General features: G+C 41.3%; 1 protein-coding gene across 1 annotated transcript in view; it reads right to left on the reverse strand.

The window, feature by feature from the left end:
- STPG1 (sperm tail PG-rich repeat containing 1) overlaps window positions 1–18,752 on the reverse strand; it is a 651,489-nt gene that overhangs the window by 268,642 nt on the left and 364,095 nt on the right. Inside the window, exon 5 of the mRNA XM_044083179.1 lies at window positions 5,514–5,693. Within this exon, the coding sequence (XP_043939114.1) occupies window positions 5,514–5,693 (180 nt within the window). The remainder of the gene's footprint in view (window positions 1–5,513; window positions 5,694–18,752) is intronic.

Below are 18,752 nucleotides of genomic sequence, written 5' to 3' on the forward strand. Positions count from 1 at the left end.
ATTGTAATGAAATTGGCAGCATGAGATGAAATGTCCTGTAATGCAAAATTTGTTAAAGCTTCCCACTGAAAGTCCAAATCTATGGAGTCAAATGCTTTGGGGAAGTCTACACATAGCACAATTCAAAGTAAATCCATGCTCACCTGTCTACCTCTAAAAAACCCTACTGTGCTTCCTGAATTAATTAAGAGGTAACATTCTCCAATCTGCCAACCAACATTCTGGACAATATTTTAATTTCACAAGGCAATAATGAGACTTGTCTGTAGCGGCCTGCAAAAGTAGCATCTCTTCAACAGCTGCAGGTGACCCACAACAAGTAAAATATTCATCCTTCACTCATGATAGCTTCAAACAGGCCTAACAATTGTATTCCAATTTTTTAAATAATTCATAAACATCTGTGGGTACTCTGTAAGGGCCAGAAACTTTCTTCCTTTTTATGGAATTAGTTGCTTGAAACAACTCCCCAAAAGGACTGCATTATTCAGTTCCTCCATCTCTGATTCAGATATCTGGTGACAGTTTATATATAGATAAAAAAAGAGAGAGTATCAGAGTATTAGAGGACTCTGTAAGTGATAGTGTGTGCACATGTTCATGGAATTCTTTCATGTCCATATCTGACAAAGAGTGACATAATTTATCACTTAGCTCATTCAATGAACTATCAAGTTCCGTAATCAGACATTTTGGATACTAAACTCCATTTCACCTTCCTCCTACAAATTTTCTGTAAAATCTACCAATGGCTGATAGTGACTCTAAGTCCCAATGCATGTAAAAAGTGCCTGCCTTAGTGGACTATCCTTTAGTTATTTTCATAGGTTTATAGGTTCATAGGCTGTTACTAGGCTAACAACCACTACACATTAGCCATGTACCCTAAATCATTTGGTTTCCCGAGTATCATGGGTGTTTATATGGGAGGGGGGTGTTAGTAGGGAGATAACTAAGGATTTGTGGAGGGATAGTTCATGTAAAACTTCTCTTATTGACAGCCTCTGTCCATGAGGGATGTGGAGGCCAGACTAGGGGTAAATTTACAATTTCTCATCCAGTTTGTCAAAGTTTTGTTTGAATAGGGTCAGAGATGAACTCTGTTTTACATGGATGGACAGCCTATTCTATCATGTGGGGATCCTTTGGGACAAATATCTGTCCCTCCAGCACATTCTGTTTATGTCACCAGTGAAGTTCTGATCCCTGGATCTAGTGTTTCTGGTGCTGCTTGTTTTATGCATTTGTAACAGAACCATATGGGCTAGGTCTGAGGAAGCCCTGTAAGTCATGCAAAGATCTATTTTTAGCAGTCTGTAGGAGACTGAATACAGTGGCAGAGCCTTTAAGTAATCAGTGTTGGATGGGGTATTCATGCCCTGAATTCTCCTGGTGAAAAAACTTTGTGGACATTTCAACTATTGCAAGTGTTTGTTTAGAAATATGCCAAAGTGGGCATTGTCTGATAAGGGATGAATAGAGTGGTACTATAACTTCCTTGGAACTCGATGCCTTACCCTTGCCTCTCAGTTGGGTGACATGGAATGATTTTCTTATTATCTTAGCTACATGCTGATCAAAGGTTATTATCAAAGCTGCATGTTGTCAGGCAGTTGGCGTAGAGGATTAAGGAGCCATTAATGAGCTGTTTCCTGTGGTCCAGCAGTGCAAGGTTTGATTCCCTAAGTCTCCATTGCCTATGTGACTCTGAACAAGTCACTTAACCAGACACTGCTACCAAGCTGGAGTCTGAAAAAGGTCCATGGAGATCAGTCCTCTACCTGGGAAAATAAATAAATAAAATGCCAGATTGCAGTCCACATATGTTCCCAGATCCCTAACTACTGGGTCGACTCTTAGGGATGTTTTATTAATGAAGTAATTAACTTGGGTCAACAGTTTCCCAAAGTACACTGTAATGCATTTTTATCATTGAGTTTTAGGCTTTGGCACCAGTTAATTGTCTGTGTTAAATCCTCTTGCAACATGTTGGTGTCTTGGGGGAATCTATAATAGCTCCCAGTTTATAGTCATCTGCAAACTTGGTGAGCCAGAGGCCTTGAATGATAGCCTTGAGTTCCAAATGTAGATGCCAAACAGGTGAGGGCCCAAGACAGAGCTCTGGGGCACTCTGCTGGTCACCAGTCTCTTAGTGATGTGGTCTCACCAATCCTGAATTCTTAGGTCTTGTTTGTGAGCCAGCCATCAATCCAGCAAGTTATGTAGGGGATTAATGCCCAGGTCAGAGAGCTTATCAACAATGCTTGAGTGGGGTGTTGTATCAAATGTCTTGGCCAGGTCAAGATAAGCAATATGCACTGTTTTACCCTCATCCATTGTCCTGGTGACACTCTCAAATAAGCTAACCAAGTTAAGTAGGCATGGCCAGATCTCTTATAACACCTTCTGTATTCAGTGGACTACCATTAATGTGGTAATTCAAGGGAACAGGGTTTTTTCCAAGGGGGATGATGACACATTTTCTGGCATTGAGCTTAAGACCATGGTTCTGACACCAGTCGTTGGTCTCACTGAGGCCTTTCTGTAGGATGTCAACATCATTTGGAGAGTTAATAATAGCTCCCAACTTGCAATCATCTGCGAACCTTGTCATCCAGAGTCCCTTCGTGTTGGCCTGGACTTCAGAGAAGTAGATAACAAACAGGAGAGGACCCAGGACCAAACCCTGTGGGACTACACTCGTGACTGGTCGGCAGTCTGACTTGGAGCCAGCTACTTTCACACTGTGGGTTCTATGTGTGAGCCAGTTTGCAATCCACCTAGTGGTATAGGGGTTGATGCCTAGCTTAGTGAATTTGTCTATGATTCCAGAGTGGGGAATGGTATCAACAGCTTTGGCCAGATCAAGGTAGGCTATATGAGCCACCTTGCCTTCATCCACAGCTCTGGTGACTGACTCAAAGAAGTCAACCAAGTTGAACAGGCATGATCTACCCTTCACAAAACCAAACTGTGTAGGATCCAGAGTTTAGAGATTCCCTATATCCTTGTTTATTAGGTCCATGATGATGCGTTCCATAGCTTTGCATATCAGACTCATCAGGCTAATGGGGAGATAATTTCTGGGGTCTGTAATCACTCCTCCTTTGTGGAGAGGGATGACTGTAGCAGTGTGCTATTCGGTAGGGACAAAGCCTGAGGTGAGGCTGTGATTGAACAGGGCACACAGGTGAGGTGCCATTTCACTCTGTAGTTCATGTAGAACACAGCCAGGGATATTGTCAGGTCCCATAGAAGCTGTATTCTTGGCCTTGGACAGTGCTGTTTTAACCTTTGCAGCAGTAATACTGGGTGCCTGGCAATCTACTTGTATTGTGGTTGGTCCTTTGAGGGGGGTAAAGATAGCACTGAATCTGTCAGCCAGTATATTGGAGATATCTGTTGGCTCAGTATAGGAGGTACCATTGTGCAGTAGCTCAGATCAAATCTGGGTATTGCCGTGGAGATTCTTTATATAACTATAGAAGGCCTTGTGGTTGTCTTTACTATCTGCTGCAATTCTGTTTTCATAGCTAGCTTTAGCAGATTTGATGAGGGATCTCAACCTTTTGTTGAGGCTGATAAGGGAGTTTTTCCAGTCTTGGGATGTCACCTTATTCTGCATCAGTTTTCTCCTTCTGTTGTAAAGTTTGTTTATGGCACGGGACCACCAGATTGGCTTCCTTCTTTTTTGAGGAGAGCATCTTGGTTCTATTGTGTATGGCGAGATCCATGCATTTGTGTACATGTTCATACAGTGCACTGGTGTATGATTTGGTGGTCATGCAACTATTCTCCATTTGCATGAGTGCCGTGAAGTTAGCCACCTCTGTTTTTAGGAGCCCAAAGTTAGTTCTGGAGAAGTTTTTCATGGTGGTTACCTTTGTGTGTGTGTGGGGGGGGGGTTCAAAGGTGATTAGTTTGTGGTTGATCTAACCAGGGAGGAGTTGTCTACTGGTGTAGAGCAACAGTCGCCCATGTTAGTAATGACCAGGTCAAGGGTGTTGCTACCTCTAGTGGGGGTCAGAACGAGCTGGTCCAGAGCATTGGAATTAATGAGTTCCAGAAAGCATTGGGCAAGTGTATTGGTACATGAGTAGTTTTCCCAGTTAATGGAGGGGTAGTTGAAGTCACCTAGTATAAGAGTGTTAGGTTGGACCCTAATATTCTCCAGGGTGCTTAGAAATGTGGAGTGTGAGTCTTGGGACATGGTTGGGGACCTATAGCAGACTACGACCTGAATTGCTGTCTTACCCAATGTTAGCTGCACCTGAAGTATCTCAGATGCATTACGTTGGGCTACCAGTCTGGAGGCATGCAAATCCTTTATAAATATGGAAACACCACAACCTTTGGAGCTTCGGTCCAAGTTCTGGGGCCAAAAGGTGTGGAATGAGTTATAGCCTGGTAGTGCAGGGGTGCTTTTTGCTGCCTTGAACCAAGTCTCTGTTACAGCACAAATGTCAATGTTCTCCATTTTAAGGAGTGCTTCGAGCAAGTGCATTTTGAGATTTAGACTTCTAGCATTGAACAGCATGACTCTCAGATTGCATTTGTTTGTAGCTATTACAGTGGTAATTTGGTCTTTGGAGCACCACCTAAAAAAGGCACTATAGGGGTGGCAAGAGTCTTAGCCAGTATCCGGAAGCCCAGGGGTGACAGATGCAGGCCATCTCTGGCAAAGCATCGAGGTCTGTCAATCATGTCATCCCAGGCAGACAGATACTGGATCCCCTTAGAATGACACCAGAAACTTAGCCAATTGTTGAAATCAATAATGTTCTGCTTGTACTGCTGTATCACATTCTAAAATGCAATAACTAACTCTGGGGAAAGAAGAAACCCTACAAGACTGAAATACCCTGCACAGCATAACATTACAATGTGACGCAATGTTTGACCTTGCATAAGACACGACATACAGTTCAGCAACCTGTTCCTTCTAGCAGTTTATTTCAGCAATAAGTCTTCAGTTCTAACAAATTATCATTAAAGGAGGAAATCATGCTTCTGAGTTTGCATTTATTCCTTTCTGATATTACTCCATTGATAGACATTAAAGTATGCAAAGCATGCATGAGTTCTTGTTACACAAATATATTTCGTTGTAGTTTTTAATGACAGTGGAATTAGTATTTTGCATGTGGGAGGGGGAAGGAGAGTTGGAGGTATATCCAGGTCATATATCTATCTGGATTATGCAAGCTATCAGTAATAATTAAATTTGTTATTATGTGCTTTTTTCTGAAAAAAGGAAGTTAGAAACAAAGTTAGAATATTCCATGAAAACAAGATACCCCTTTTTTCCCACCGGGACAAGCTATGTATAAATACAGTAATGCATAATACATGCATTACTGTATTTATACAGTAATGCATAATACATGCATTACTGTATTTATACAGTAATGCATAATACATGCAACATGAAGCAACAAAACACAGGCAGCATTGGCATTTACTGTTACTGGCATATTAAACTGGATATAAAACAGGACTTCTAGTTTACTTACCTCATACTGATTTGGGGCTGGGGTCCAATTCTTTTTGTTTTCTACTTTAACAGCAATAGGCTGATGAAACACACTGGATGGTCCTTTGCTGAAGTCTTTTCTAGACAAGATCGATGTTGAAATGTTGTAAGTATTTGCTGCAGGAGTTTTAATTGCTCTACTACGAGGAACTCTAGAAGCCTGTAAACGATACACATATATCACTAGTAAGAGATTTTCTTAAAGCATAAATCTGCAAGAACAGGAATAATGCATTTGTAAATTCATATTAAGAATCAGCACTACAATGATGCTATAAAGTATAATGCCAGTGTCTGCTTTGTCATCATAAAATAAACTGAAATACACAGCAATACGAAAAGGAAATAATAATTCAGAGAAATGAATGTCAACTACATGGAGGTTATAATAAAACCAGAAAAATAGGTGTGGATCTCTTAGGTTTTCGATCCTGAGTGATGCCTGCCCGGAGGGAAGGAATAACCAATTTTACAAAGCCTTTCACTCTTGATCCTAAACGGTGAACAGATTTCTACGTGTAGTCGGTGGTGGAGCTAGCTCTAAAAAGAGCTGTGGGCAGCTGGAGCTCTATATAGAGCTGTTACAGATCTCTATGAGCTCTGAGAAGAGCTGTTTTGTGTTTAGAATGCCCTTTCAGGCAGATGCGGTAGTTCTAAAAAGAACTGTTTTGTTTGGTTCACCGAAGCTGTGTCTGTGCCTCCAGCTGGTCTTACCGAAGCTGATACAGATTTCTGTGAGCTCTGAGAAGGGCCGATTTGTGTTTTGAATGCCCGTTCAGGTGCTGGAGGTAGCTCTAATAAGAACTTTTTTGTTTAATTCTTCAATGTGTCTCTGGTTGCTCTTACCAGAGCTTTTGCAGATCTCTGTGAGCTCTGAGAAGAGCTGTTTGGTGTACTGTGAGCTCTGAGAAGAGCTGTTTGGTGTAAGGTGCAGATCCACGTGAGCTCTGAAAAGAGCTGTTTTGTGTATGGACACAATGGGCTCTGGGAAGAGCTGCTGTTGTGTCCTTCGGTGTTCCGCGGTGGTGTCGATCTCCGTTGTCCTTCTTGTTGAACAGATCTTCGGTTCTTTTGCTATGTGTGAGTCCTAAAAAGGACTATTTGTGCGCTCTGCAAGCTGGTCAGAATGACCTGAGAGCTGTTGCTGTGCTGCTTTTATGCTCCTGTGGAGGGGGCGTGGTTGAGAGATGTCCAATGAGAAGTGACTAGTTGGGGGTGTGGCCTTAGTAGGCCTACAAGGTGAAGACGGACCTGGTTGGAAGCATCTCATTCCTCTTATTTAGTTCCTTTTTATTAACCAGCTACTTGTTCATATGTGCCATTCCTAATCTCTAGCAATGCGTTGGAGCCTTTTGCTTTGTCACGATTATACCTATGTTTGAAAAAAACTGTACTAAAAAATATGCACAATAGCATATGCCTGAGAAAGAGGTGGTAGAAGAGAGTCACAATCCATTCTCTTGGGTCTAGGTCTGTCCGGGGAAGGGAGGGTGGGGAAGCAGAGAAAAGAGAAGAAAAACAACATGGGCGTTATGGAACATAACTCATATATTCTATATTGTCTATTGTCTATTCATTTCTTTCTGATGGGGATGGCTAGCACCTTATTTGGTTCCGTGGGTAACGGAACGAGACAGACTCCACAGTGGAACCAAAATCTAAATTAGCTCTATGCCCAGGAAGCCAAATCCAAAAAGTGTGAGGAAGTGAGGAGGAGCCAAGGAGTAGCTGCACAAATGTGTCACAAATGGTGTCAAGTCGTAGAGCACAGAAGTAAAAAAAGGAGCTAGTAGCCAAAGCTTAGGTTTATTTAGAGAATTTTTGGTGTCAGGAAATCAATATTCTGGAAAGGAGGATGCTGGTTTAGATTTGATCGAGACCCACCTTTTGGCAAGGGCGGGTTAGTTAGTTGTCGTATCATACTCTGTGAAACAATAAATAATAGAGGAGGTGGTCGCTGTGCCGCTGAAGCTCTGAAAACTCTCTCTTCTAGTAATAGCTACAGCAAAGAAGAAAAGAGTCATGATTTAAGCAATTTTAAAGAACAGGAGACTGGGGGAGAAAGGGGGGAAGAATCAAAGAAGCAAGTACCAAAATTAGGGGTCCTGAGGAGAGGAGAGGATTTTCAAAAAGGAGGTCTGAGAGAAAAAAACTTTAAAAAGCAGCTTGCAAAGCTTGTGGGACATTAAGGTAGATTCAGAAATACCCACATAAAAGTAGAAATAGCTAGCAATTGAACTTTAAGTAGAGGAGATTGAATGAAAAAGGAGAGAAGATAGGATGGAGGAAGTGGAAGAAATGATGGAAAGGAGAAATGTTCTATAACCTTTCTTGAGCCCAATATGTGAAGCTGCTTCCAAAATAAATCTTCTAAATAAAGATTTATGGAAACTATCAAAAAACAGGTCACAGGGGATGAGGAAGCCTGGCTAAGGGTTGGAACTGGAACAAAGAAGGCAGAGAGAGAGAGAGAGGGAGGAGGAGTGAGCAGTGACCCCGACTGATGACAAAAGATCTGGATGGGTCAAAGATTCAGTCGCTCAAAAGAAATTGATGTAGAAAGGGAAAAATACCTGTAGAAAGGGGGGGGGCAATGAGGATCAGTGAGGCCTTTCTGAGAGATCACTTGAGATTATCTTGAGAAGAGCGATAGGAGAGGGGGTCGATGGGACAAAGGGAAGGAAAAGAAGTCTGACAGAAGTTCCTGGTAAAAGTGGTGTCTGCTGGGTTGGCCTGGCTGTCTCTGCAAAGGGAATAAAGGGGGCAGCAAAAAAAAGGGGAGTAGCAACTTCTCTCACTGAGGCTGACCTCTCCTGACAAGTCTTGCACCACCACTCTCTCTGCATGAGATTGCTTCTGCTCAGCTTGTCCGAGGCATGGGGATTGCCTTGGATTCATTGTTGCTATCAGAAGCGATCTGGAATGGGAAGAGTCAGTGCTTCTCGTTGCTTCTCGACACAGGGGGTTGTATGAGTCACAGTGCTTTTGTTGATGTACCACACTACACATGTCTACTGTGTTGTCGAATGTGTCTCCCACTCGAAAGAGTCTGAAAGGGCTTGCTTGCGCTAAAAGCACTGCTCTCATCTCAAAGCAACATTGCAACGCAAGTGCTGTTTGCTGGTGCCCTGAGCCTGATAATGCCGCCTGGTGCCCTGGCCCACCGCTCAAGGGCCTGGACCGTCCTGCAGGCGAGGGTGCGGGGGGGTTCATCAGGGAGGAGTCCAACAAGAGCTGAGGAAGACATCCACCACATCATGAGATGATGAGAGCTGAGGGCTTGCGTGATGAGAGTGGTGTGATTGACCAGGTATGGCCATTGTAATTCCTTGAGATGGTGGAGGGCTGTGGTGGAAAGAAGGAATGTGGAGAGTCAGGATTCTTAAATTTAAATGTAAATGTAACCAAAAAATAAAAATAAAAAATAATAAATAATAAAAAAATAAAAATAAAAATAAAAAATTAAAATTGTACATGGAGGTTATAATAAAAATATAACAAGAAAGAGTCTAAGGGCATGCATATCAATGTCTTTTAGATATGAAAGCAGTGTCAGAAAGTGGCAAAGAAGATGGGAAGGGCAGTGCTGTTATATACAGGAAAAGAAAAAACAGAAAGCAACAAATTACCAGCCCTCTTTGCTTATATTTTTTTTTACTTAAGGGAGGTAGCCTGGACCAATGGCCTTTTTTCAGATTTGACCTTTTCAAACAGCAAAACAGCAAGGCATACAGGGTTATGCATCCACACTGTGAAATTGTGTGCACTTTTGAGTACTCCAGTAAAACACTGGTATGTGGCACAACCAAGATTCAGTAACAACCAGGAAGCAATTGTTTATGGTTTGGAGGCTGTGGATGTGATACCAATGTTGGTTTTGAGTTTTACTTTATTTTATTATTTTTTTTTTAAGATATGCATTGAGCTTATTGTGAACTGAGACCAGCTGGCATAGTGGTTAAGGTCTTTGTCTCCCATGCACAAGGTACAAGTTTCGATCATGACCTCCGGCCAATGCCTGTTTGGAGTTTGCATGTTGTCTCTGTGGGGATCTTTCCACCTTTGAGGAACATGCTGAGCATTTCCATCTCAAACTCACCAATGAATGGAGCTGTGGGCAGCAGCACAGACTCTACATGGTGCCCTACAGGGGTAAGAGTTGTACAGACCAACCGCTTTGGGCATCTACTGTGCTGTGCAGTATACTCAAGATAGGAGAACATGGATCACACACTGCATGCTGTGACAAGGCTAGCTGCTCGATGGCGCTAGGTGATTCTATCATGTTGACTAAACTCGCCCAAAATGGGCAGCAGTAGTTACTGGTGATAAGTGGGTTAAGGACCTGGCACCCGTGCTAACAGTGGGAGGGGTGTATGTGCCCCTATTGGCCAGTGTGTGCCTGACATAAAGCCTAGCAACCCAGGATCAATAAGCCACTGGCCAGATGGTGTCTAGTTGCCCAGCTTGGCCTGGATTACCTGGGATAGCTCTGTTGAACAGACGTAAAATCAATCAACATTCCAAATATGAACTAAGAATTGTTATACTTAATGTAGGTTCACTGACTGGGTGCAGCTTGGAAATGGATGCTATGATGATACAGAGGAGGCTAGACAGCCTGTGTATCCAAGAGATAAGACGGAAGTCAATGCAGTGAAGCCACTTGGCTTGAGATACAGATACTACTAATCAGGAGGAGGACAGACTAGAAATGATGTGGGAAGTGCGGTGAGAGAGAGGCTTCAGAAGGCAGTGAGGGATGTCATCAGAATTCAGAATTAGTGACAAACTCATGGCAACCAGACTCCAGTGTAATGATAGGGCAGTATTCATAATCTCAGTCTGCCCCACAGCAGGGTTGTGATAGTGAGGAAAAGAGTGCAGTCAGACAGCAGTTGCAGGACCTACTAGACAAAGCAGGAGAACAAGAATTGGTGTTGATAATGGGTGACTTGAATGCACATATCGGGACAGACAGAACAGGATATGAGGACTGCCTGGGTCCACATGGGTGGGGCAACAGGAATAAAGAAGAAGAAGCCATTCTAGACTTCTGTCTGGCAAATGGCTTGATAGTAGCCAATGCATGGTTCAGAAAGAGGGACAGTCACACGATCACATACAAGAGTGACCAACATGCAACTCAGGCAGACTTCCTCCTAGTAAGGAAAGGGTACTGGTTAGAATCGATGATTGCAAAGTCATCCCCAGCAAAACAGTCAGCCCATAGCGTAAACTACTGGTTGCCACAATCAGCTGCAAGCAGTGGTCAGAGAAGGCTCTAAGGTCAATAGAGACCAGGCTGAAGACCTGAAAGTTGACTGGAGAGAAAGTACAACAGTTAAAGGAATTATTAAGGGCTGTAGCACCCCAACAAGAGGAGGAAATAGGTGGAGTTGAAGAAGAATGGTAGCAACTAAAACAGCATGTGTCAGGACTACAGAAAAGATATGTGGCTGAGCTGGGTATGGAAAATAAGGTACATAAGGAAAGCTGGTGGTGGAATGCAGAAGTCCAGAAAGTCATCAAAAGAAAGAAAGGAGTGCAGGAGAAAATGGGAGATGGAAAAGACATACCAGACTAGGAAGGAATATGGGTTCACTAACAAAGAAGCTAGGAAAGGAGTTGTAATAGCAAAGAATAGGGCATCAGAGGCACTCTACCAGTGTCTGGAAAGTGACTCAGAAGGTGGCACAAAGAAACGATATCAGGTTGCAAGGCAAAGACAGAAAGATAAAGAAGATAGTCGGACACCCTTCGTAAGGGATGCCAGCAACAACCTGCTCACCAGTTCACAGGACATAAAAGGCAGATGGAAGAAGTATTTCCAGTGGCTTCTGAATGAAGAAAACCTCACAGGAAAATTAAGTCGGGGAAAGCAGCAGGCTCAGATGAGGTCACAGCAGATATGACAAAGATGCCTGGTGAAATAGGGCAGAAATGGCACCTGAGGGTACTCATAGCAGTGTGGAAATAAAAGCATATCACAGATGACTGGGAGAATAAGCATACTAGTGCCAGAGTACAAGAACAAAGGGGGACATCCACAACTGTGGGCAGTGCAGAGGCATCAAACTCATGTCCCATTGCATGAATGTTCTGGAGACGGTGATTGATAAACAGATACACAGAGTAGTAGAATGTAAGATGGGAGATGAGCAATTTGGATTCACATCAGGATGCAGCACAACTGATTGGATGTTTGTAGTGAGACAGATAGCTGAGAAGAAGCTAGAGATGAAGAAAGAGTCCAACTAGGCATTCCTACAGTTGGAGAAAGCATATACAAGGTCCCAAGAAAGCTGATTTGGGCAGTACTGTGGTGGTTTGAAGTCCCAGAAAGATTGGTAGAATTAGAGCAGGCTGTGTACAAGGACCAATGACTCAAGTACAAACAGTGTTCAGTCTCAAAATGGGGTTCCCAGTGGGAGTGGGTGTATACCAGGATTCAGCTCTCCCACTGTTGTTCATACTGGTGATGGACTACATTAGCAAACAGGTTGGACAGGACAGATCAACAAAGTTGCTGTATGCAGATGATGTGGCATTACAGACCTCTGAGCAAGAACTTCAGCAAAGGATAGAGAAATGGAATGCAAAACTGAAGGCACATAGGATGAAACTAAGGAGATACTAGACAGTAGTAATTGCAGCAAATTGGGGAAATCAGAAGAAGCTGAGAACTGAGATAGAAGAGAAGATAGTGTAACAGGTAAATAGCTTCAAATATCTGAGAGGAGTGGTTAAGGAAAAGGTAAGTCTGAATGAAGAGGTCAACACTAGAATCAGAGAGGCTGCAGCCAAATGACATAGACTCTCAGGTGTAGTCAATGGCAGAAGAATGCCAAAGATGTTTAAAAGTAAGGTGTATAAAACAGTAGTGCAACCCATACTATTGTATGGTACAGACACCTGGGCAGTAAAGGCAGAGCAGGTGAGGAAGCTAGAGGTGATGGAAATGAAGTGCCTGAGACAGGTGGTAGGATGTACACTGTTGGATAGATGAAGAAATGAGGGCATAAGAGCAGAGGCCAAAGTAGCTCCAATTGCAGAAAAGATCAAAGAGAACAGATTTTGGTGGTTTAGACACGTGCAGAAAAGCAGAAGACAACCTGGTGATGAAGATTTGGAACAGACAGGAAGAAGGTAAGAGGAAACAAGAACATCCAGCAAAGAGGTAGATGGATTATGTGAAAGAAGATCTGCAATAGTCAGGCATGAGTGTCGAAGAAGGCATGTGGCAGTGAATCGATTGAGATGGCGACAGTTAACATGACATCTTGATCCCATGTATAAAATGTGATAAAGGGAGCTGATGTTGATGATGAGATACCTGAGCCTATATTAGAGGGAATGGCATAGCAATGCAACATGGGAATTGTAGTTCTGCTCCAATGCCCTGAAGTGTTAATAGCAACAGCTACATTGGTGAATCAAACTACATTTCCTTCAATGCATTAGATTTACTTAATCATCATCATCATCATCCCCATTTTTCCTACATGGGGTTGGGGTAATTAGATTTTCTTAAGTTAGCTTATAAATATCATCAGTGAGGTGACACTTTTCAAAGGTTGTTGAAAGTGACATTTGGTGTGGTGATATAATGGCTGGTTGTTGAAGGTTCTAGACACAGAGACAAAAGGAAATCCAAATCTATTCATGCAGGTACATAACCGACTTCATATAGTAGCCTTCTTCCCCCTTGTTGTTTCCTTTCTCCAGGTAAAGAAATTGTTAGCCCAGTCCCTGCCATATTTTTATGTATTTTTGCCATCTTTCTTAGAAACAGTCATCAAGATAAGTAGCGGATTTTATATATTGTTGTGATATGTACTTCAAACATTGTTGCAATTAAGGTTTTGTGTTAGCATGTGTTTCTTGTAGGATATGATCTGAAACACAAATGCCTGTCATTATTTTGTGACTTTTATGGGAGCTATCCTCAATGATTTGCCAGAAAATCACAAAAGTTATGAGGATCAAACCAAAAATAAGAAGTAAAATGAGGGGCATTGAAGTATAACTGTATAGAATAGTCAACATGATGTTGTGTAAATAAAGTGTATGAATGTGGCATTATTTGGAAATAATAGGAATTATCTAAATTAAATGATGGAAACAGCTTATTCAAGACAGCAAAAATAGATTCCCCTGCTGGAAAGAGTGAAGAGAGAGAGAGAGAGTGTGTGTGTGTGTGTGTGTGTGTGTGTGTGTGTGTGTGTGTGTGTGTGTGTGTGTGCGTGTGTGTGTGTGTGTGTGTGTGTGTTCGTGTTCACTTATGACACAGAACAATTCGAGGTTTATTTCAGTTTCCAACATTTAAATAATTAACCAATAATCAAACTAGCCTGTCCCTAGCTGCATTGCCTGATGCTGACTCTAAAGATTTTTTTTTTTTTGGGAAGGGGCGATGTTTGTTTCTTGGTTTGTACTACTTGGGCCTTGGACTTTTGTAACTTGGTCTAGTTTCAAGTCTTTAATATTTGCTAGGTTAGGTGTGTGGCAAAATAGTTTATATCATAAATCTTGAGTAACCTTTTCCTTACAAATAATATAGAAGAAAAATGTTATGCTGCATCCTAGTGGCAAGCAAAGGGATACCGTGTACCAAAACAACCTTTTATAAATATAAACAGATGGCACACTGGTGCAGAGGTTGCGTTGTCACCTCACAGTAACGGGTTCTTTGGTTCGATTCTTGGCTGGGGTACCGTCTGTGTTCATGTGGGTTCCCTTCAGTTTTCTGCCATGTTTTAAAGACATGTGTCTGGAGCATTTCTCCCCAGATCTTTGCTGAAAATTGGCTTCATTCCAAGTTGGACTTTTCTGGCAAACAAATGTTAAACAAATAAAGTGCACATTAACCATGCTATGAGCCTTCTTCCCAGTTGCTGTTAGTATATGTTCCACATTTTTCCCACTTGTTCCTTATTATTACAGGTGGTGCAGTGTTCCACATTCTGAAGATGGAAAATTAACTAACAAATTTAAATTATGTTTTCCACAGTCACTGCTTCTATAACAACTCCACCCCTTAAAGCAACAATATCTCAATTCTTCCTACCCTTTGTGAAACCCATGAAAAAATGATTTATGGCCAACTTGCCACTTACCTTGATAAAAAAATCACTTACTTTCTTGGAAGCAATATAGCTTTTCAGCAGGAAAAAGTATCACGACTGCTCTCTGGACACTCACTGATGACATCCTCACTAACATGGATAAAGGTAATGCCATTGGGACAATGTTCATTGACCTTACTGTGCCCTTTGACCTGGTTGACTACTCCATCCTATTATTCCCCACTTACAAGATATCTCTGTAATCTCTGAATCTACAAAGGTTTCCTATCCACCCAAAGTTTCACAGTTAAAATTGGGCCTGCCTCATTAGATATAACATTTATTCTTTCAGGGGGTTCATCAAAGATCAATTATTGCACCAATACTATTCTCCATTTTTATAAATAAAATGCTTCTTGACATACCTCACCAACAACTCCTCCTTTATGCTGACAAATTGAATGAATGATTTCGCCACACCCATTGACTACAGTGTCTTGTGTACAGAGACACAAAGTCATAAAATATCAGGATTTGCAGGCAGAAATGACAGCAATGTGGAAAAAAGATACCCAGACAGTTCCAATAGTAGGAGCAATGGGTCTTATAAAAAATAATCTACAATCCTATTTAGATATGTTACCAATACGTGTAACCCCGTACGAATTGCAGGAGGAGTAACTGCTGGGCACATTGCAGGTGCTATGAAGAGCACTTCTGGCAGACATCATCAAAGATTGAAACAATATTAATTTCATGAACTTTAATTGTACGTTGACTTAGGAATGGAGTCCATTCCTGTCATGCTATTAGAAACCCAAAAGACTTGGAGAAATTAAAAGACCGATAATACTGTTATCTAGAGATCCAACCCTTCTCACAATATCATCTAAAATCAAATTCAAGCTGACCTTCTATAATTAAAAAATTAGCTTTGTTCTAAAAAAACTACTGTTCATCCCTAAATAGACAAGCCCATGCTGTATGGCACAAAAAGGCTCACTAAAGCACTGTCCTCTCCATATCAAAGACCTAGACAACAATCAGAGTCCACCACATTGTTTACGATACTTGACATTTGGCTTGACCAATGTCTCAAGTTTCAACCCCACATTGAAAATAATAGATGCAAATCAAGTGTCTCTTACTCTGAGCTCAAAAAAATCTAATTTCCTCTCACAACCTGCCAAGGGTGGCCTTAGGCAAAGGTGTTCTGCTTGTCCACCTAGAATATGGCTGACCCCTATTCACCACTACCTTGCAAAAAAGCATTACTACTTTACAATCTTTGTCTAATAAAATCTGCCATTTCATCGCCAACTCTCTTTAGTGTGAACATCACTGTAACAACTTGGAAAAGGCAGAGTGACTACCCATTCAAGACAGACACATCCTTTTTTTTGGCTCCCTTCTATTCAGATTTCTATGCTAAGATCCCCCCCAGTAAAACTAGCTACATCCACACTACATCCTAAGAAGCCAATTCACTAATGGCCCTGCTCTCATAACTCCATCCACTGAAATTCATTCCAAAGACCACATCTTCTCTGTTCTTGTCCATAAACTGTGGCAGTCATTGCCACCTAATCTTACTGAAATCAGACATATTTATTAATTTAGTCCGACTTTTAAACAAAGCCAATTTTCAGTGGAGGCCTAGGGAGAAGTGCTCTAGATGCATGTCTTTTATTATCAAACAGTTGAGACGTCAGTTGAAGCAGTAACTAACTGAACAATATAAGACTTTATGTCAGAACACAGGTCATGTCACCTCACTCTTATGATTGTATTATTACATTCATCCCAGAAGGCCTTGGCTGCTTAATCTTCTAACCTCTCCAACATATTCTTTTCTTCTTTCGGGTTTTCCTGGTTAGGGGTCGCCACAGCAGATCACCTGTCCGCTCTTGATTGGCAGTGGAATTTTATGGTGTCGAGTTGCCAGCCAGGCACCCTACCTTCCACAGAAGGCACACACATGCACGCACTCTTGCCTAGGGCCAATTTAGAGTATCCAATCCACCTACAGCATGTCTTTGGGAGGAAACCAGAGCACCTGGAGGAAACCTACACAACCACAGGGAGGACATGCAGACTCCGCACAGAAGGCACCCCAGCTGAGGATCGAACCAGAGAACTTCTTGCTGTGAGGTGGCAATGCTAACTGCAGCACCACCGCAGCTGCCCCAACCTCTCTAGCATATAAACTCATATTTACTGCTCCCTAAACTGCCTTATCCATTTCCTACTATATATCTAGTATCCATGTCCCCTGTTATTGCCTCTACTACTTCAGTTCTTAGTATTCTACAAAATCAACTCTCTTCACTGCTAGAACTTAGAATTTCTCTCCATAATTGTCTGTTCTTTTGGCTGGACGACATTTACCTCACCTGCAGCACCTGTATTTTGCATTGCATACAGCTTATCCTACTTCGTTTTAAACATTCTTGTATGTATGTGTAAACTGTTTTTTTTTTTTTGCATCTATGTTATGTTATGTTGTGTCATTATACTGTATAATTTAGTTATATTTTTAATCTTTTGTTAACTATGTATACAACCTCTGTTGAGCCTGCAAAAGGTCAAATTTGGACAGAGCTTCAGCCAGGTAAATGCAATTAAGCAAATAAATAAATAACTATGGCTGCACTTTCTGTAATTCTTTTGCATGTTTGTGTGCTGGATGCTATGGTATTTATGATTTTACAAGCCTGCTCCTGCCTGTATTGCTCGATCTAACTGCAGTTGACTCTGCTACTCTTTCTTTTTTTGGGGGCGTGGGGTTGATTGGCGACTGGCCTGGAGCCACAGTCATTTGCAACTTGAGTTGTTTCTCTTGATAGTGTCTGATGTTTGAAGAACTAGATGTAAGGTAAAACACCCTACCCTACCTTTTCTATTATAACTGCTGGGTGACTTTTTTCCTTAGAAATAGTGTAAATAGAAAACGTTATGCTGCAATCATGCGACTGTTCTGGCAAATGAAGGGTGATGACAGGGCATCAAAGCGTTTGATAACTGCTAAGTACACATTTTAACCATGTGGTAAGCTTCCTTAGTAGTTGTTATTTGTGAAGTTCCACATCTTACCCATTGTTGTACATTATTAGAGGTACACTAGTGTTCAACATTTTGCACATAGAAGGTTGTCAATGACTCCAATTTATTTAATTATTTTGCCCTCTGATGGGTAGTAAGTTATCAATGTCAATCCATGATGAACTGTCTGAATATGAACAAGTCTCAGAAGATTTTAATATGAATTTGTAGGCTTAATTATCTTAATCATCAAAATTACATATGCTTAAATTATTCTGTCAGTTCTGCTAAGACTTGTTCAGACAGTTACAATACTATTCAGAAAATCATAACTGTATTATTAACTACCCCCACCCAAAAAAGTATTCAAACCCTGGTGATCAGGCATACCCTTTTGTGTGATACCTCAACACATTCAAGTATAAATTATTTCTTTTGATGTTAGGAATGAAGACCAGAAATAAACTAATATGTGATATGTTTGGTTAGTACAGTTTTGCCTTTCTTAGTACCAACTTTTCCTTTGGAGGTGCTGGAAACTGTAACATCAACATGGCCTTTTATAGTTGTCACTGTATCTCATTTTATTTTGTATTCTGAGTTGTTTGAATGCACTAAAATCTTACATTGTTAATTATATTTTAATGAATCCTGCCATGTTATCATGATCTTGGAGATCCTACTCTCAGAATACATTTCATACTTTTACTGAGACCCCCTCCTTTTTGTCATTTTATTTTCTGATAGCTAAACTGAGAACCATGTCATACAGTTACCAAATATTGGAGATGACTGCAAACTGCATGCTGTTTCAAGATCTCCTCTGACACCTGTACTCTTTAAAACAAACTTATCCTAGTTAATAGTTGATGTATTGAAAATGGACTGAAATTAAATGCAAAAAAAGTGTAGTATTGTTTCATTTGGCAAACAACTTTAATACTCAACATACAGCATGGATTATACTCCACTAATAAACAAACATGTACCCAGGCTCAGGGACACCTGGACTGACAGTTTCATCTTCTTCAATCATCATGTGGCGATTTTAGTTAGAAAACCCCTCTATGTAACACACTTAATAGCCAAGGGTATATCATCCATATCTA

This window comes from Protopterus annectens, chromosome 1.part1 (assembly GCF_019279795.1).
Source record: "Protopterus annectens isolate FY-2018-M chromosome 1.part1, PAN1.0, whole genome shotgun sequence".
NCBI lineage: Eukaryota > Metazoa > Chordata > Ceratodontiformes > Protopteridae > Protopterus > Protopterus annectens.